Below are 21,799 nucleotides of genomic sequence, written 5' to 3' on the forward strand. Positions count from 1 at the left end.
TGATATCCATGGTAACCAAGTAATGAATAAATCAAACTTTCTTTCACATTAGCAGGCGAGTAGTGTTTTCTTGTTCTAATAGTGACATTGTGTGAATTGATTGCGGCTGATGTCGGCTTTATAAATCTCTGTAAAGAGGAGCATAGGAAATCAACTTGAATGCTTTGCATGTCAACAGAAGGGCTTTCCTTTAAGCCACATAATTTTTACTTTCTTCTAGTGAAGATTATGTTGTCTGTCTATATGTCTGTCTGTTTGTGTATGTTTGTAGACATGAGATCGAAAAAAAATTCTGCATGATAATGTTACGTATAGATAATGCTTGTCAGAATAAAAATCAAAAGGCTTGCTTTCCTGTCCTTACAAAAAACACTACATCTGGCAAAAGTACAAAGGTTAGACTTGTTGAGTTTCTGACTCAAACACTTCACCAAATCTTAGTCCAATGGACTGCCATAATCTACTAAAACACAATCAATCTCAAACTCCTCATTTTGTCATGCAATAAAATGATATCATTAATTTTACTTTTTACAATTGTTTTAAAGTTATGTTCTCGGGTTATTTATTTTTCGTGTCATTTTTTGATCTTGTAAACCAGACACTTTGTTGCAATATCTATTTACTTATTCCACTACATTACACATATTTAAATTAAAATGTGATAGAGCCATAAAATATTGTTATTAGTTTAAGGCACAACCAACAGAACTTCTAGATAGTGACAGATATGGTCCCCACTTCTGATCTAGAAGCTTCTTCTGAATAGCGCCCCTTGTGGCCAAATTAAAGAATCTTTTGTCTTTCTGACATACCAGACAGATAAAATAACCAATATTACTTTATATATAATGTTAAAGTATAAGAATTTCAGGCCAGGAACTACAATTGACCTGTCAGTGTGTCAACACTAGATACAAAATCATATATATATATCTATATAGTTATACAGAGAATATCAACGTTTGATTTGTATACTGTACTACCTATAACATGATTTATGCTAAAAGGGCCAAGTTCACTAATTGCACCTACTCAAAATAAACTTTCGTGGATTCGAAGCATCCTTACTTAAGTTATAACAGCGTTCAAGCTGTGTGTTAATTTACCATTACATGTGTAAAATATCTTGTGTAAGTGATTCAAATATGTTGTAATTAGCAAGGCAAGTACAGTTGTGTTGTTTTACAAACACATTAGTATCTATCAAACCTCATGATAACAAGTAAGATGTGCTGTGTCACACCGCCCTCAGTAGTCTTGATCTTGCCATGAAAGAGGTTGGCTGATGTTTGAGGACGCCCATATAGATAGTATCTTTGGTTGAATTACAATCCATTGTACTACTTGGCTGATTCACGCTGAACCATGGTTTATTGGAGTATGCAATCTTTTTGCTTTTTCCTTTTTCCTGAAAATATATGAAAAGGCATATCCATTCAAGGTCCAGTTAGAATTTGGATCAATATTTAGCTGTATAACAGTTTTTTCAAAGCTATAGAAAAAAAAGTTGGTCTTGAACAAAAAAAAGTTATCCTAATGGCTCCACTAAACCTGGGACTGAAACCCTGGCCTTTATGAATTTATCACAGATATTGCCATATTTAAAAGGTACTAGCAGTATTCAGAAGTACACTTGACCATCACTTGAAAATATGATTGAACACAAATTGTAATGTACACCTTGAATTAAGATACAACTTATAAATGATCTGATGATGTAATTCATTGGCCATGTACAAATGTGGCGGAAGTCCCTACTATACAGTCAACTGTTGTAACGATGCCAGAACACAAATTGTAAGGTTAGAGAAGAAGGCATACATAAACTGTATATGAGATAACAGCTTATTTGACATTTTATATTACTTAGTAATTATTTTCACTTTAACGTAAAAAGCTTATAAAAACTAACATGTATGTTATTTTCAACTACACATATGCCAATAAGACTGTATCACGCTACCACCATTCCACTGCATCTAACGTTAACTAAGAAATAAGTTATGCTTTTCTTTAAACACTCGCACAAAATATGCAGGTTTTGCAAAATAGAAAGTTTACATACATTTAGTAAGGTGCGTATATTATACCAACCTTGTTTCCGGGTTGTAGATTTTAATTTCTTCAAGTCTGCTTCATTAACAGTGTTATCTTCACCTTTGCCCTTGACAGAAAGTTGATTTAAAAAATGTAAAGAATCAAGCAAAATGACAATGTTTTCAAAAATTGTTCAAATTTGTATCTCTATCAAGATAATCTCATAAGATTGATATGACAGCAATCCCTCGACACTTGATTGCCAGTGTGGTATACTTGGTGAAGTTGGTGCAGTGCTCTCTTTGGCCATACTTTCATGAGCATATAGCAAGTGAAATAGAGAAGATTAAGTAGAGCACAGAAAACACTACATTTACAACCTGGGGACAATATCCAAAGTATCCACTATGGCATTTAGGCATTATAGGATTTTGCAATCATTAAATATGTTTACCCAAAATACTAAATATTATACAAAATACAATTGTGTGGTCATGTGATTGTATGTACATATAATGATGATATCCTCATTTGCATATATGCAATAAATTAAATGTTTTTAGCATTACACTGCAATTAATGTAAATACCAATAACATGTGTGACCAATCATGCACGTTATCACTGGTACATACTTTTACATTAAATAAAGTCATGGACTCTTATCAACCACCCTTTGCAAAATGTTTTGATTCATACAACACAACACAGCTAGTATGAAACTTTTGGCCAAGATTTTATATTTTGGTACTTTCACATTAATTGACCTCTCCAGATTTCCACTAAAATGAAGCTTTTAACTTCAAGTCAAAATATAAATTATAATCTTAAAAAATGACACCGGAACAATCCACATACCTGTTGTCTACATGTACTATCTTTTCCTGATTGCCCACTTTGTGTTGCTCCATTTTGTGTTCTCAAGTCGTCCTGTGTACCTTCAGTGATTCCTGGATTCACATGAGCAACTTCAAAACCATCTTGTATTTCTTTCACAATTGTCACATCATGTTGGATACTGTCGACGTCTCCAAATATCTTCTTTGGAACTGTGTCTCTGTCTTCGATATTTTCATCGGCTCCCTCATTTTGTTTCGTAACTTTGAAATCATCTTGGTCGAAATGGTACTTTGTGTTGGTGTCCTTTCCATCAAAATTATAGGGTGTTGATTTTTGTTCCATTTTGGGATCAACATCGATACCGATTTGGTTCAACTTAACATCTTTCCAGTCATCTCTTGTCATACCTACAGCTTGATCAACATCATAAGACTTCTGCTCTTCTGGGTCTGAAACATTTTGTATATTCATTGCATTATAGTCACCAATTTGAATGTATTCACCAGTGATTCTTTGAGTTGTATCTCCTATGTGTACTTTACTATCCGTAATGTAAAAATGTTGAATGACAGGTACGGGATCTGTTTTCATACAAGTAAACATTGGGGCAATCTGATCATTGGTATGGTGGTCTCCTGTTTGCTGAGAACCTGTGGGCACTTTAGTATTATCAAATGCAATTTTGCCACCGCTGATTTTTAGTTGTGGCACCTCAGGAATAGTTTCTTCAGACTGGTGGTGTTTGCTTTGTGAGTGAACTGGCATATCTGATTGGTTTCCCAGTGAATCTTGCTTTGTATCTTTCCTCACATTTTCAGACAAACAGTCATCTGTTGGAGTTTTCTCACTGATCTGTGCTTGCTCTTTCTCACTGCTGTATACTTGAGACTCCAATGGTTGAAACTGTCTTTCTCCACAAGTGCCATCGTAACTTTTACTGCCATCAATGACATCACGATTTTCTAGGTCTTCTATTTTCTTACTTACTTCTGCATCTGTTGAAGACTCTAAAGTGTTAAATAACTTCGAACGGTCTTCTTTTTTTCTTTCTTTGTTTAAGCTCTCTTTGTCATTTTCTTTGTGTGTACTGCCCTCAATCTTTTCAGATTCACACAAGTTTTTGTGTATTTTCTTTCCTTCATCTTTCATTGCCTCCTTTCCATCAGTATCTGGTCTATGTGCAATCATTTCCACATTAGCCAATCTGTTCTCCAGGATACCTTTGTCTATCTTTCTATCTTCTCTCTTCTGAATGTCCTTTGACTTCATCTCCATACTCTCTGGAACAGTTTTATGAATCCCAGTTTCTTCCACCCTCTCATCTACCAATACTTGTTTCGCTTGTCCTTCATACTCATTCACTGTTTGTACTTCTACTTCTCTTGTCTTTTTGGTTTCATCTTCTCCCAACATACCATGACATTGTTCCTTGCTCATATGATGACTAAAACTCACACCATTCTGTCTTACACTGTGATTAGTAGTCTGCTGTTGTAGTCCTGTCATTAATTGCCTCTTTGATTTAATACAGCAAGGTTCAGAGTTTACCTTTCCCAACTCATCCAGACTGTTGTTTCTACATTCCCTACTGTCTTCACGCTGCTTTGTTTCATTTATTTCTTCCTTGATCTTTCCCTCCATATTTTCCCTTGGCATTGGAATCTCTTGTTCATGCTCCATACCTTCCATTGCTCTACAGCTCTGATCCCCTTTCACACAGTTTTCTTGTTTTCCCCCTCCTGTTTCACTTTCTTGTACTCTTCTCTCATCCTTGTGCAGATTTCCAGAACACTTTGTTGTCCTCAAGCCTTTTTCCTCATCAGATATTATTTCTTCACTCCTTTGACTACTGTTGCGCGATACAGAACTTGATCTTTGCTTCTCATCACCTATACAGGATCGTTCAACCCCTCTCACATAACGTTCTGCAAATTCTCTTCTCATGGGTTCATCTGTAGGTTTTTCTAAATATTCTCTTTCATGACTAGGTTCAATGCCTGTAAAATGCACTCTTTTTTTTGCTCCAGAATCTTGTAAGTTCTCATCCAAATTTTGCAACATCTGCTCTTTTTGAAATAAAGATTTCTCTAACTTTTCAACCTGACTCATCATTGTATGGCCACTATTTCCAGTCATCTCTGTTATCTTTTGTTGAGATTCTTTCAAATCTTTTATGTGTTGTTTCAACATTTGAACATCTTTCATTATTTCTGACTGTGTTTGTCTTTTGGTGTTTTCAGTTTCATCTCTCTGAACATTTAAACTTGGAGTGTCTGCCTCTGTCTTTTCTCCTTTCTCAGACTGAGTCTGTCGCATGATACCATATGCTTCCTTTTCTTCAGATAATCTCTCATCTTTTCTTGTTTCTTCCTCCTTTATCTCCTCACGCTCTCCTTTACCTTTCTGAAGTTTCCCATGATCTGAATTGTCAGATTTACGTTCCTCATGATGACTGATTTCACATGTTTGTTCTTTGCTGACACTATTTATATCCATTCCATCATTGCTTGCAGTTGTCATTTGTTCTTCCTCGTGGGTGCCTCTTTCTTCCAGCAGTGCTTTCAACTCTTGTGGTATCCCACTATTGTTATGCAAATCTACTGAATGTAAAATATTAACAACAGCACTATTGTGCATATTTGGAGACTTAGGATCTTTCCCTGGAATCTCTTTTTCCTCCTTCTTCTCAACATCATCTGCCTTCTTCTGTATTTTCTGAGTGCTAGGAATCAAATCTGGAAGTGTTAATGTATTTTGTTTCCTATCAGATGAATGCTCTGTGTCAGAGTTTGTGCTTTGCTTCTTGTCAGAATTGACACTTGGTTCTAACACTGTAATAATAGTTTGTTGCGGTTGAAGAACTGTTTTCTCAATATCGGTCAAATTCTCTTTTTGTTTTTCAATAGATTGTTTTGGCATGTTTGATGCGGTTTGTTTGTCTTTCACAGTACTCTGACCTTTTCTTCTGCTTTTTAACTTCTTATCATTTTCTGTAGGGTGGTAATGAATTCCTGGATTTCCATGGTAACCATCAACATCACTTATCTCTGCTCTTTTCCCTTTTTCAGACATCTGTCTCTGTTCTTTCTTTTGTGTCTTTTTTGTGTCGTTTCTTCTCCTTGGATTTTGACTTTCTTCTGTTACCAACTTATTTTGATTGACAGCTTCGAGCCTTACCTGCATCTCCTTCATCTCTTTTCGTTTTCTCTCGAAAATCTTTTTTCGTTCAAGTTCTTTTTGAAGCCTTTGTATTTCTTCATCCATCATCTTCTGATCCAGCATTATATTTTCCATGTCTCTTTCCTTCTTAAACTTATCCTCCCGTTTCAGTCTCTTGTTTGACGTCAAAACCCTCCGTAATGATGAAACATCCAATTCATCAGTACCAACACACTTCAAACATGAAACACTCTTCAATTCAATAGGGACTTGATGACTTTCTAAACCGCACACTATTGGTAAAACAAAATCTTCTTTGTCTGGATCCTCCAGAGATTTGATGATGGCAGTTTGTATTCTCTTCTCACACCATCTGTCTTCAAGAAAACCCTTCGTAACTATGACTACAAGAAATGAACACTGATCCAGAGCATCTTGTAAATTCTTAAAGATTGGCTTTCCTGTTGGAAATTCATCAAAAAGATAAACTTTTAGCTTCCAAGTCTCAAATTTATTCTTCAAGTTGAGCACTTTGTTTTTGTCTACATCGCATGATAGAATAAGAACGTCATAGAATTCACAACTTGGTCTTGGATAGTCTGTCATTCCGGCTCTTGGTAACCAAGAAGATGCTGTATGCTCAGGACTATTTATCACCTGTTTTGTACTTGCTTCAGCATTCTGCTCTTGGACAGAATTTCCGTGAGCCCTATGAAAATTGTGGCCAAGTGGTAAAGTGGAGGGTGTTTTTCTCGTTTTCCTTTCTTGTTTATCACTTTTCCTGTCATTAACAGCGACATCATCTTTCAAGGAGACTGTACTTGGTTCATTACTTCTTGTTTTCCTTTCCTCCTCATCTTCCTTGCTCTCCTGAGACTGTTGTGAACTTGAAATAGGATAGGCTGGATACTCTGGCAAAGCATCAGTCTTGGGGCTCTCCAATAATGCAGGGTGGCCTGAACTTGTTGCCATGGTACCAACTGTGGATAACACTGTTTATGTGACTACATTAATTCAGAAGTTGATTCCTATAATAAATCAGAAGGTTAACAAGTACAAAAGATATGCATATATAGACTGTGTGAAACCACTGTTCATCCTTTCATCTCCATGATGTTACCATGACAATGTATTGCGACGATAGTTTAATAATCTAGCTTTAAACGAGTTCGACATTGATGAATACTGTGTACTGAGACTGTACAAGTAACATAATGAGGTGGCAATTTGAAATTTTGAGATATACACTTAAGAAATGTCAGTGTACGAAATATCGCTACTTTTGTAATAGCAATGATGTTTACAGAGACTACATGTCATGATGTGGTCTGTTTACGACACTGACCTGTGACTCGAGATAGACATGTGCCTGAACATACACATTTCGATCTGCTTAAATTCTGATGTACGAATACAGCTCAATTGCTTTATTTACCTCTATTCCCTTTGTATATTGTCGTTTGTTTGTTATTTGTTGTTTCGAGAGTCGATCATCATCTTCCCCACAAAAAACAAAACAAAAACAAAATAAAACACATTGACAATGTATAAAGGAAATAGAGGTATTATTGAGCAATTACCAAGCCATCCCCACATCAAATTTTATAATCCGATACCACTCTCTTCTGTTACACTGTACATTACTATGATGACTTCATTTTAATAATCAAACGGTATGATGTAATATCACGCTCTACTTTGACCAATCAACCAATCAGCTTCTGGGAATCTTTTCAAATCACAGTATCCACTCGATATTGGATTCTATATATTACAAGCATCATCCATCTATGTGGACTCTCACAAGTCACAGATCAGTGCTGTAAACAGGCTAGGAACTATGTATCTTTTGATCTCTGTCTAGCTGTGCCTTGACCCATGTCTACAGCATCCAGGATGGTGTCATATTCAAAATTCTGAGACTTAAAATTCAACTAATTTTACTCGATCCTATAACTATGACTAACCTGGATTTGTTGGTAAATTTATATTATATCAAGCACCTCTCATGACAGGGAAAAAAATAAACACCAAGAGAAGTCACTTTGAACAAACTGCTTGACAATCGCCAGCATTTCTTTGCTTCATTTCAAACAGGTCTCTATTTCCAGGATTTCAGGATATCTCCCACAGACAAAATATGTCACTGTCTGAAATTTTTACTACTAGCCCAATTATTTGTGTGCTCACGATCTCTAGAAGCACTAAACTATAATCGCCGTAACATATACTGTATACATGTCAGGCTTCTTTACGGCACCGTCTATAACGTATCCACCAGAGGATATATTTCACATTTCGTGTAGCGTCAATATGTGCTCTCGCTTGCGAGAATGACAACGCTAGTCAGAAAGACAAGTCTCTGAAGTTGAACTATTATACAGACTTTAGATAGTTTGAAAAAAAATACCATACTTTCGTTATGGATGTAGGAGGCCGCTATTGCATTTCGTACCTGAAATCACACTTATTCTTTGGGAGAAACTGTGACCTTGTGTCGATTATAGTACATGGTTGCTAGCATATATATTATCGATATCGATCGCCATTTGCTACCCCGACCACAAGAGGGCGTGGTTTACTTACACTTGGATTAGCTCAAGTTCATCTTCACAACTTTGTTGTTCTTCTCGTTGGCAGATACGCTCTCGTGTTGATATCTTTAAATGTTCATCTTTCGAGTGATTTCCTGGTTTTGACTAGTATTTCATTCCGGAAATGACGACGTACTGTGCGCGCGCATTAGGGGAATCCCCTTTCGCAACCTTCCAAACTCTGAATTCGAGGTACACAGCTACAGAAGACCACGATATTAATCGGTCGAAATATTTGCAATCTTCGTTTGGTTTCAATATAAATATAACTGTCGGATGCTGAACATTCACTTCATCCTAAGGTAGAGGTAAAAGCCGATTTTTTTTATTCGTGATATCCAAATGTCAGTGTCTTCCAGCGACGTAACAATAGCAATGACATAATGATACAAAGACTTGTACACTGTGTAACATATATCTAATTTAATTTTAGACCTTGGAGAGCGGGCAACGTGAATGATCTAAAACCACGGATAACGGCTGCGGATTTAATATAGTCAGTAACACGCTATACACAGTACACAGTAAACCTTTGCCCACCTTACTAATATACTCCATAAATCCTAGCTGCAATAATTGTAGCGTCTTGCTGCGGTTTTGAGGATTTTTTCGTCTGTTTTGGTGACTTTTTAAGTTTTAGTGTTTATAACCCATGCTACAATTATTGCAGCTACATAAATCCATGCTCATATAAAAAGATGAAGTCATTTTGACTAGTTGCCGTCGTCGCGTCAGTTACATCAGATTAGGGTGATGTTTCTCAAATATAAATACTATTTCATGGCTACTATGGGTCGGTCGATCGATTTAAAAAAAAATTTAAAAAATAAAATTCATCTTCATGTTTCTTAGATGCAGTACTTTAGCGGTTTCGCTATGTCGCTCTCAGTCCTCCGCTGGAACCGCTCGCTTTGTTTTTCTTTGCAAAACCTGTAAGAAAATAAACAGTAAGTTTTACGAACAATGTTTAGTCACACAACATAAAATCATAGGCCAAGCAAAGTATAGGCCTAGCAAAGGCCTGAGTGTGAGAGGGATCCTGTTTTGGGCTCACATATTCTTCTGGATAATGGCTAGAACTGATTAGGTTTTAGTAAACATTCTATGAATATTAATGACCAATTTGCATAATTAAGGGTTTTCAGTACTTAGGCCATATCTTAAGAATGCACACTTCAAATTCATTATAATTTGGTACATACATTGATGCAGATAACAAAGTGCATGTGTCGACATGTAAAGTTTGATAATATCTAAATATAGCTTGTAGTTTTAATGACGCGTTTGGAGTCATTTACAGTGTAGAATGGTTAGTGTGGCCGGCTTGGAATCTGCAGGTTGCAGGTTTAAGCCCTGTCAACGCAGCTGTATAATTGGGGACCTGGTAGGATAGAGTATGTGATGTGAATGTTTTAATCCTATGTTTTTATAGAGGCTGCTGGGGAGCATACAATCCATTGCAGCCTTTATAAGCCGGGATACCTGGATTAAAGCATTCACATTACAACCTCTATCCTACCAGGTCGCCAGTTATAAAGCTGGGTGGACTGAGGCATAGTCATGGTTCAAATCTTGCCCAAGGACTTTAACCAAACAGAAACAAATGGCAGCGATGGGGCTTGAACCTGCACCCTGCAAATTCCAAGCCAGCCACTCTAACCATTCGCCCATCATCACTCCAAATGCAGTCTTCACATTCAATTTAATTTGGTACATACTTCAAACATTACTAATCGCATATGTTTTGTTGCATTCCAACAATTAGTGTGTGAAGGAACGAAAATCTAAAGACTGCCGTTATTGAAGGCATTCAGTTTAGATCTGGTGTGTATGCAGGACATTTTATGTTTTATTGCAGCAAAATGGTCCATATAATTTGAATAGGAGGAGGGCAGAAAACAATTTGACCATACATAATGATATTGTAGTTTCCTGTGACAAATGTATGTTCCTTAATTTATGCAAAAATGGTTGCCTGCCTGTCTATGCCAGCTTCCCAATCTGGGAAATTTGTCATGGTCATGGAGCTTCTTGATGTGTGACATCAAACTTTCACATGTATGTTATTTTAATAGGGCATCACTGATACTTATTCCTTTTCACATTTTCCGTAGATTTTGGCCAGAAGGCTAATGCCAGAACTTCCATGGTAAAATTAGGTTTTGTTATTATTAATACAAAGTGCCACCACTGGTGCACACATGTCACAAGTGAGTTGATGCTATTATACTGATGGTGTTACGCTACGTGTCAGAAGTCGTAATTACTTGATAGATTGAATTTGTTTTATATGCACGAATAACACTGCTAAATGGCAACACTTTCACTTCAAAAGAAGCTCCATCCACTTCCAAGACATGTAGAAAGTGATGCAGATGAACTCACAGAACCTGTAACCCAATGCAAGTACAACTCAATAAACGGAGTCCAGTCTCAAGAAAGTGAAACACGCCAAGATATCGAAATGGAGAATGATAAGGATATGCCAGATGCACAGACATTACAGCAGGGAGAAACGCAAACAAAGAAGAATATGGTTACAAGAAGTGGTACTCCAGTGGAAGGAAATAGAACATGTGTATCCAAAAGTCCAAATATCACTGACTCAGAAACACCTGCAGATGTAACAGACTCCATACAGAATGCAGGAACAGCAAAATGGCAACCTGAAATAGCTGAAAGTGATGAAAGGACAAATGAAAAGTTAGTACCAAGTACCGCTCCACTTGATTCACAACAAGGCTACACCAGAGGAGTTAGTGATAATACTTCAGAAAGTCATAATGGAGCACAAGTTGGAACAGATCAAGACTATCTGAAGCAAGGTGCTAAGCCAAAGAAATCAGCTTCTAAGAAAGTCAACAAAAAAAGAAACCATGCAGAAAAGGAAAATGCAAGAAGTGATACTCCAGTGGAAGCAAATAGAACATTTGTATCCAAAAGTCCAAATAACACAGCCTCAGAAACACTTGCAGTTGTAACAGACTCCATACTGAATGCAGGATCAGCAAAATGTCAATCTGAAATAGCTGAAAGTGCTAACAGGAAAAATGAAAAGTTAGTACCAAGTACCTCTCCCCTTGATTCTCAACAAGGCTACACCAGAGGAGTTTGTAATAATACTTCAGAAAATCATAATGGAGCACAAGTTGGAACAACAGATCAAAACTACAATCTGAAGCAAGGTACTAAACCAGAGAAATCAGCTTCTAAGAAAGTCAACAAAAAAAGAAACCATGCAGAAAAGGAATCCTTACGAAAATGTGTTAATAATCCACAGAATGGCTGTGGGAAGAAGGGAGGTAAAACTACGATGAGATCTCAGTCCACCCCCTCACACATCTGGACTGAAAGAGATGAAGCCATGCTACAAGAAGACAGGCGAAAGGAGTTTCATGATGCACTCATTCTTGCCAGTAGTAATGATAAAGAAGAGGTTGAAACCATAAAAAGAATTCTGGCAAACAAAAGAAGGAAATACTGTACACAAGAGGAGTTCGGAGAGACAGGCAAGGGTAAATTTGCTAATTTTGAAAATGCTCTAGAGCAGTGTTCCTGCATTCTTTTGGTTTTAACGAAAAATTTTATGTCTGAAAAATTCTGCATGAAGGACAGTGATACAAGTGTAATTGCTTCACTTGAAGATCGTGAAAAAGAAGATTTTGTTATCCCTCTGTTGTTTGGTGTACAAGAATGTGAAGTACCTACTAGTTTGAGGAGTATTGCACCTTTAGAGGCAGAAAGTCGGTACTTTAATAAACAATTACTTGAAAGCACCTCAACATTCAAGAGAGAAAAAAGAGAGGGAGACCACGAGAAAATGGTGGATGAAGAAAGGGAAAAGAGAAAACTTGAGAAGTTTGATGAAGTCATTCAATCTCAAAAAAGAGAATATAAAATGAAACTGAAAGCCAATGAAAAAATGCAGCAGATTCAACGTTATCATTCTGTTCTTGCTAGAATGGATGCAGAGGAGCAAACTCAAGCTCCAAGTTTTGATTGCAGTGGAACACAGGAGACTCCAAGGCCACTTGATGATGATGATGAGGATGATGATGATGATGATGATGATGATGATGATGATGAGGATGAGGATGAGGATGAGGAGGAGGAGGAGGAGGAGCAGGAGCAGGAGGAGCAGGGTGACTATTCTGAACAAAGTGATGGCCATGATCTATATTCAGGAAATGTCCTGGATCGCAGTGGTCTTGTTTCGTCAGATGACAAAACTGCAGACCAGACTCGCCATCATCAGAACTCTCCTACAGATGACAACAATACGTCAAGTGAGGATGTACTTGCAAGACAACAAATAGATGATACATCAGTGAAAGGTATTTCACAGGCCAATTCTCCTTCAATAATGGACACATCACATATCAGTAGATCACACATCTCTGCTCACCAGCAAGAACAAGCTACATGTACTGTTCAAGTTCAAAGTGAAGGTAATACAAATAGGTTGGAAGACCAAACCTCACAGCCCAAACTTGAAGACTGCAGTGACAACAAAGCAAGCAATACGTCAACTGATAATGCAATGAAGACAGATCATGAGAGTGCAGATGGAAATCTAGAGGTGGATGAAGAGGTTGGTATGATAAATTTATTAAATAACATATTATCAAACAGTCTTTTTTTCTGAATTGATTTGAAATTTAAACACTACATTGTGTATTATGATACTGCAATGCAGCCAGATTGTATGTTTGTTTGTTTGTGTTTGTTTGTTTGTTTGTTTGTTTATGTGTGTGTGTGTGTGTGTTTGCATTAGTTTGCTTGTTTGTTTGTGAATGTTTGTGTCTTTATATATGTCTGTCTGCCTCTGTGTGTGTGTGTGTGTGTGTGTGCATGTGCATGTGTGTGTGACTGTGTCAAAGTGTGTGAACAATATCCAAAGCTGAGAACAGATGTTAAATAATAAGTCATAACTCTTAATTTGCAGACATCACTTTCTAAATGATTTCAAACATAGTTTTAAGATTTCAAACATAGTTTTAAGAGACCCATAAATTCTTGCCAAGTTTCAGCAGATGTCCAACCAAATTTCTTACAAGTTTTAAAGAGTTCATATATACATTCAAATGTCTATAATTTCTATATCATTCTGCAAGTTTAGTTACTAGGCCGTCATATATGATGAGATAAAGAGTAGTTTTGAATAAAAAATTACCAAACTATAAACCATAGGCATGTTTAGTTTTTAAAAAAATAAAAAAATTTTAACGATATTTTTTTTTTTCAACAAAATTTATTTTTTGATTTCCTAGGATACCCAAGTATATATAGACGAAGGCAATCATTTTCTGTCATCAAGGTCTTTCAGTGCACCATTGCAGCTTACATCTTGTACAAGTGTTAGAAGCCAGGAGAACACAACAGAAAGGCATTCAGAAACTGTATCTAATCATTCCAACCCAGATGAAAACAAGAGTAAGGTGGATGAGACCAAGAGAATAAAACCAGCTTCAAGAGGAAAGATTGATAACATTTCAGGATCTTCTGATCAAATAGATGTATTGGTAAGATTCACTGATTTGACTTGGGATAGTCACACTCAAAGTTTTCTAGCCTAGAATCCAGTTATGTGTGGATTTTGCAAATTGCTTCTCCAACCACGCCTGGCATTTGCTATAACGGTTGCATATTCAAACCCAAAGTTAGATTACGATTTCCTGCAGCAATAATGAATATGGTAATCATGTTATTGACATCGGATTCAGATTCAGATTCACATTCAGATGCTTTATTACCATATGTATAAGAACGTTCGAATGTGATTTCAGCTCACAGCAGAAAGAATTAAAAGAATTAATTTCCACCTGTTTTATGGCCATAGCTTTCTTAAAGCAATAGGTTGGTAGTAAAATGCTACCTAGTATGGTAGGGGGAAAAGTGAAAGCAAAATGCTAACTGGTGTGATAGGGGGGAAAAGTGACAGAAAAATTGTCACATGACTAGATTCTAAGCTACAAAGTTTCTAGATATCTGGTTGCATTAGAAATGACATTGATCGTAAAAAAAAAATGAAGACTGAAAGCTGAACTCTTGTAAGCCATCAACTAATCACTCAATAAATTGTAAAAGCATAATAAATGTCTAAAATCTTTATTGCATGTACAATAACAAATTTCATTTTCACACATTTTTTTTTATCATTTTGCAATGTATTAAGTTACAAACACAGACTTGGTATACTAGATATGTTGTTTTCACATTGATCTTTCAAATAGGACACCTTGATAAAATTGATTTAATTGTTTTATAAATTAATCCAAAATAAAACCCAATCCTCGTCCATATGGCCACTTTAATACAGGTCCTGGAGCGTACACAACAACAAATCTGTCAGTCTACAAAAGGGGCTCTAAATTTTTATAGTAATATTGTTTTCTTATTGATTTTAAAAGATATATTCATAAGTAAAAATTGTTCTCATTTGATTCATTGTTTAAACTACCGGTATGTTTACATGTACATTGGGTCATGCTGTTGGCCTTTGAGTATTTGTTCACATTCAGTACTGGTATACATATACAACCAGTAATGAGGTGGGTGGGTCTTTGCAAAGATTACATAAATATAATCTATCACGTAGGTAGGTGGATGGCTGGGATGGTAGATGGATGGCTGGGTAACTGGGTGGATGGGTGGGTTGATAGATGGATGGCCGGCTGGGTAACTGGGTGGGTGGCTCAGATGGTAGATAGATGGCTGGGTAACTGGGTGGCTGGCTGGAATGGTAGATGGATGGCAGGGTAACTGGGTGGGTGGCTGGGTTGATAGATGGATGGCTGGGTAACTGGATGGGTGGCTGGAATGGTAGATGGATGGTAGGGTAACTGGGTGGGTGGCTGGGTTGATAGATGGATGGCTGGGTAACTGGATGGGTGGCTGGAATGGTAGATGGATGGTAGGGTAACTGGGTGAGTGGCTGGAATGGTAGATGGATGGCGGGGTAACTAGGTGGGTGGGTGGCTGGGTAACTGACTAGGTGGGTTTTGGTAGATGATTTAAATCTCCTATTTTGGATACTTATAAATTCTGTTTTATTAAATTGTGTGAAACATTGACAACCAAATTAAGCCAGATTTCACTTTGTACATATGTTTAGCCTGATCAGCAAACAGAAACCTGTATGTCCAATTTTCAGCTTTAGACAACACATTTGTCAAAATCTTATTACTGTAAATATCTGTGGCGTTATCAGCACTATACTTGTCATCTCAAATAGTAGAAATAAAACTCCAAAATAAGTCTGACTATTTTTTTTTTTTTAAATAGGAAAGCAGTATTGACTACAGGGAAAGAGAAGAATCACCAGGAAGGAAAAAGGAGAAGAAGAAACAGTGGAAATTTCCTTGGAAGAAAAAAAGTGAGGTGTTATATTAATTGATGGTGGCTTTTGAAATGCAAATTTAGATAAATTGTTGTTACTACTAAAACTATTGTCTCATGGGAGTCAGAAGAAATATTTATGCAATGGTTGAACAATGAATATTCATGACTGTTAAGTCATTATGAATATTCATTGTTCAACCATTGCATGAACATTTCTGCTAACTCCCATGAGGCAATGTGGCCCACAGTAAAGATCCCCAAATGAGGGACAACTTCAGGTTGATGTTTCTCTGAAATCGTATTTTATAATGTAGGTGATGTAAATTAATATTAAACCCTATGAAAGGACTTTCAAGAAAATGTCTGTATTTCCTTGAGTCATGTTCCCCTTTAAGGTTACAGTGCTACATTATTGCAAGATATACATCGGCACCTTACAAATGTCATACATCCACCCCTGTAAGGAGTACATATAACAAATGTACAAAGAACAATGAACCAATGAACATGTAAAGACGCGTTTATCGCTGGATCCAAATGACATAATTTGTACACTGTACTTATATTTATACACCTGTAATAACTGAGTCCAAAAACGTCTGTAGACATCCAACCAAGTTTCACATTAAAGTATCCTTATACTATGTCTTATACATAGTTGATTTGTTGTGTTCACCCGTGTCACTGTATTTATCATCAGTGTTGCAGTTATTGTGTTGTGAATCCCTGATGAAGCAAATTTCAATGCAAAACCTGGTTGGACATTTACAGTCACTTATATACTCAGGTATATTAAACCCTTTCACTGAGCATTTTTTTTCTAATTTGATGTCACAGAAAAAAGTAAAGAATCTAATGAGGTGAGTACGTCGAGTAAATATGAACCAAGCGATATCGAAAAGGACACTCACAAGATGAAATCATCTCAGAAAAGGAAAAGTAAGAATGCCGAGGCAAATTATGAGATCGAGATAGAGGTATGGGTAGTGGTGTTAAATACTGATATTATGCTCCGTTATACTTATCACTAAGGTAACATATGTTTTCCATTTCGCCATACTAAGAATTTTCCTTTTCCTCTTTTGGAAACTTTTAACTTGATTTTCTAGACTTGTAGCTGTATGCCTGTATAGTTATTTGCAAATCCATGTATTGTACTCAACCATATGAAGGCCAGGTTCATACAATATGCCAACATGACTTTAATAATTGCCTTCTGTTTCTGCTGACTTGATGACACCAATAATTATTACACCAAATTAAAAAAGTGCCGTGCCATGGTGAAAATTACATTAAAGTGGCACAAGCTGAGGTATAAACTTTTTATTCAAGTGAAAATTCTTACTTAAGATCCAATTAAACTAGTCTATTATAATGTCAATCTGATTAAATTCCGATGTAGTGTACACGTTGCGATTTCTTTTTGGCTGTTACATTTACTGTCATTTGTTCTTTTGTAAGAACAATTGTTATATACATCTGACACAATACCATAGGTTTTCCCAAACCCAATCTCGTACTTGCGAGTAGCCAATCAGAATCCATCTTTAATACATTATAACACTCAACATTCGAAATTGAAAGAAAGAGTGACCAAACAATAACGATAACATCATTGTCTGCGCTCTGTGCTCATGTTCTTTTTGAACAGAGCGCTCTGAAGTACTGTATACATATGTTTCGGCATATTACACGTTTTCATTGGTTGAGTGAATTCATTGAGCAATCTCATGTGGCTCAGAAAAACCTATGGTATTGTGGCAGATGTATATAATGAGCACTCATAAAAGAACAAACAACTGTAAATGTAACAGCCAAAAAAGAAATCACGACATGTACACTACATCGGATTTTTATCAGATTGGTATAATGTTTAATGTCAATGCATTTTATGAACACTCACAAAAGAACAAACAACAGTAAATGGAACAGCCAAAAAGAAATCAAGACATGTACACTACATTCTTGGATTTTTATCAGATTGGTGTAATGTAAATATCGACGTATGTCATTCTATAACATTACAATTGTCTTCTGGTATTGTTAGAACAGTTGATTGCATAGTAGGGGGATATCCTCCCATTGTTTATATGTATATAAAAACATTACATATCCGATCTGGTTTGAGTTCAGCCAATGGTTCAGTAATGCTTCAGTATACTTACTACTTGTCTGTAAGGTATGCCTGACGGGGCGCCCTCACACGTCAGTCATCCCCTTACTTTAAGTACCATTTGAATATCATGTATAGCAAAAATTGTGTCCAAAAATGTATAAACTCAGCTTGTACTCCTTTAACATAACAATACAATATTTCACATTGTAGATATTTAAATCCTTTATTATAAAGAATAATACAGTTACAGCTTTGAATTATGCCCTTGTTGAGATTGAAGTAAAATACATAAATTAACAGTCCTGAAATGTTTAACCAAATTTTAATACCAGATCCTTCACGTCACATGTTTAACATATTTATTTTATCATAGGTAACATCCAAGCAACGTAACAAGAACGACATCCAGAAACAGAAAGACAAGAAAAGGACACTAAAATTTCCAAGTTTCAGAAAGAAAAGTAAGTTGTATTTGAATTTATATTTTCAGGATTATTTTATTTGAGGGTAACAATCACATAAGGAATTATTATATATGCATGTCTGCTGACTACCATGTTGAGACACTGTCAATGGCAAAGAGTTACTCTGAACAATGAATGAGGAACAAGTGTCAAACAGGTATTTCTTGGCAATTGTGTGATGTATAATCATGAAATAACTCCCAAGAACCTAAAGTTTACAAAAACACCTTTTAGTTGCTGCAATGGCATTCATTAATTGCGATAGATCAAAATGATTTGGTTATACACTACAGTATATACATGTAGTACATGTATAATGCATTACATTTATCTAATCTAAAGTTTAATATACTTTCATATAAACCTTATTTTGTTAACTATTATTACATTAGTTTATATATTTACTAGTTTGTTTTAGCACCAAACACTTGAAGAAATGTACTTTTCTTAATGGATGCAATAAAGATTCTATTCTATTCTATTCTATTCTATTCTGTTCTGTTCTGTTCTGTTCTGTTCTGTTCTGTTCTGTTCTGTTCTATTCTATTCTATTCTATTCTATTCTATTCTATTCTATTCTATTCTATTCTATTCTATAGTAATGCTAGAATAATTCCAAATTGACATTTGCAGAAAACAAAACAGGAACTGATGTTTATGATGATGTAAGTCCATGTGATGCAAGCAGCACTAGGCCACAAGATCCTGTAGGGGATGACAGCATTCCAACCACATCAGAGAATGGCAAAACTACCAACACTACAGGCAATGAAACTAGGCCACAAGATCCTGTAGGGAATGACAGCATTCCAACCACATCAGAGAATGGCAAAACTACCAACACTACAGGGAATGAAAGAGAGCCAGACACAACAGGGAATGAAATGGGTCCAGACACAACAGGGAATGAAATGGGTCCAGACACAACAGGGAATGGGAATGCTACAGGGAAGGAAAGTACCCATGGTGATGATAACTCAACTACACATGATAGTGATCCTGCTATTGCAGGGAATGGAAGTGCCTCTACCACTGCAAAGGATGGGAATGCACAAGGAGACAAGAATGCTGCTAGGTTGACTAAGGAACCAAAGGTTAGATTATCTGATATAAATATCAAACCATATCAGTCAGTCCAAGAATTGTGTTAGATTCTGGCTTTTATTGTGATGTACTTAATTGTTTGTAGTGAACAGCATTTTTCTGTCACACTCAAACACACACATACACACTTTTATATGACCATACACCCACACCCACACACCTTCACACATACCAACAAACTCACCCACACACCCTCACACACACACACACCAACACACACACACCAACACACACCACACACACACACACACACACGTTGTTATCATTGTTCAATTCTTTTTCTCTATTAAACTTACAGAATGAAGATCTACACAGTGATAAACCTGCTAAGGACCACAAGAAGAAAAGCAAGAAGAAAACTTTCAGTTTCCTGCGAAAGAAGAACAGTAAAACAAGAAAATAGTCTGAAATATAATCACCTTAAAAATTCCATTTATAAATCCCAGCGATAAAAATCACAATTTATACATATATGAATTATGCTATTACAGCATCTAGTGTTTGTCCTTATCTCTGTCCACTTAACTGTCAAAATCATATTCATATCAGTACTCAGTGACGTGTAGAGTTGTGTAGCATATTCACAGACAGTAGTCTGAGCTTTTAGATATTTATAGATTGTGTGTTTTATTACAAGTTTTGTCATGTCCATGGCAACTTTTAAGCATGGTTGCCAAAATCTGTAATAGTTGTCAAATATTTGGCACATATTGTATTGTATAAACAGAGGTTTTAGCCAAAAAAAATTTCATGCATCAAAGTTTATTGTCAAAAGTGTAATATAAATGACTGTTGTATAACAACACTGTTCATGTGTAACTAACGCTAATACTTGCCATCATTTGTCATTGAACTAGAGGCAATTGATCATGTGATATGGGAAAGTGATCACGTGACTTCAGAAATTAATCATGTGATTTTGTCAAGTGGTCATGTGATAGAATCAAGAAATCAAATAATTGTATGAGAAGCAATTAATTATCAATTTGTCGAGATCATGTGATAAAACTAAGTAATAATGTGATTATAATGTGACAGCTTATCTCAAATTTTTTATTTGACTTCAGTGCCTACACATGGTAAATGAAGAATGCTTTTTTGAATATCAAGCAGTTACAATATTTACATCAGACTTAGCGATGTAGATGCCAGACTAGAGTGAAAGGAGTCGTCACTGTGTATGTACACATCTTTACGACAAGTTAAGAAAAATGTTCTTTAATTTTTACATTGATCTTTTTCTGTTGTTCAATTGACTTTTCTGCATTATCAAGTGATTCCCTTTTGACTGTTTTACTTCTAAAATTATCCTTTACCAATAGTTATATATAGTTGTGAGAGGAAGAACTCATGTAGTAAATACTGTGTACATGCCTATCATATGAATAGTATTAAGAATACTTTCCTTAAATACAGTCATCAAGTTAGTAAACATAGTACGACCATGGCATGGCATGGCAAGGGTCTTATTACTAGAGAGAAAAGAACAGATTATCCTGGCAAATTAGTTTAGAGAATGTCCACATATTAGAAGACAAGGGGAAAAACCACGAACAGAGATGTGGGCTTACCATGCAATTACATTGTATCTACAATCACATCATTGCCATTATGCCACCTAGTGGTAAAGCCAGCAAACGGCATCTATTTTCATCTCTATAATCACGCCATTGCCATATATACCACCTAGTGGTAAAGCCAGCAAATGGACAGTTTGACAATTCCAGCCTGTCAACCTGAACAGGTGAAATGTTACTTGTAAGTAATTAGAATCCATGGTGGTGCAAGAAGTAGTCAGCCTGGAAAACTAATTGTCACTTAATATAAAGTTCAGAAATAACAATCATGAAATCATTGTTCTTTATTTTTGGATAATGCTAAAAGTGTTACTTTCTTGCCATTTGCCCACCTTTTATTTTGAACAGTATTTTTACTTTTGTGTACCAAGTTGCAGCTTGCATAGTTTTGGCTTTGTAGTGTGAAAGATGGATTTAGACAGTAAAGCCACAAGTCTCTGGACTTGTACGTAGTATTAGTCCTCCACAAGTCCAAAATATCTTTTGGAAATTATAGTGTAATATTTGTAATATTTGAGTTTGAAAAATGAGATCAATTAGTTTAAAGTCAACTTTGTATAATGTT

The 21,799-nt window shown here is 36.0% G+C and overlaps 1 protein-coding gene across 1 annotated transcript in view; it reads right to left on the reverse strand.

The window, feature by feature from the left end:
* The window catches only part of LOC144443546 (uncharacterized), a 9,073-nt gene extending 325 nt beyond the window's left edge, over positions 1-8,748 (reverse strand). The window contains exons 1-4 of the mRNA XM_078133073.1: positions 8,625-8,748; positions 2,898-7,066; positions 2,098-2,167; positions 1-1,411 (exon numbers count right to left, since the gene is read on the reverse strand). The exon at positions 1-1,411 is cut by the window's left edge and continues 325 nt beyond it. Of these exons, the coding sequence (XP_077989199.1) occupies positions 1,374-1,411; positions 2,098-2,167; positions 2,898-7,010 (4,221 nt within the window). The 5' untranslated portion in view covers positions 7,011-7,066; positions 8,625-8,748 and the 3' untranslated portion in view covers positions 1-1,373. The remainder of the gene's footprint in view (positions 1,412-2,097; positions 2,168-2,897; positions 7,067-8,624) is intronic.
* Between the last annotated feature and the right edge of the window lie 13,051 nt (positions 8,749-21,799).

This window comes from Glandiceps talaboti, chromosome 12 (assembly GCF_964340395.1).
Source record: "Glandiceps talaboti chromosome 12, keGlaTala1.1, whole genome shotgun sequence".
Classification (NCBI taxonomy): Eukaryota; Metazoa; Hemichordata; class Enteropneusta; family Spengelidae; genus Glandiceps; species Glandiceps talaboti.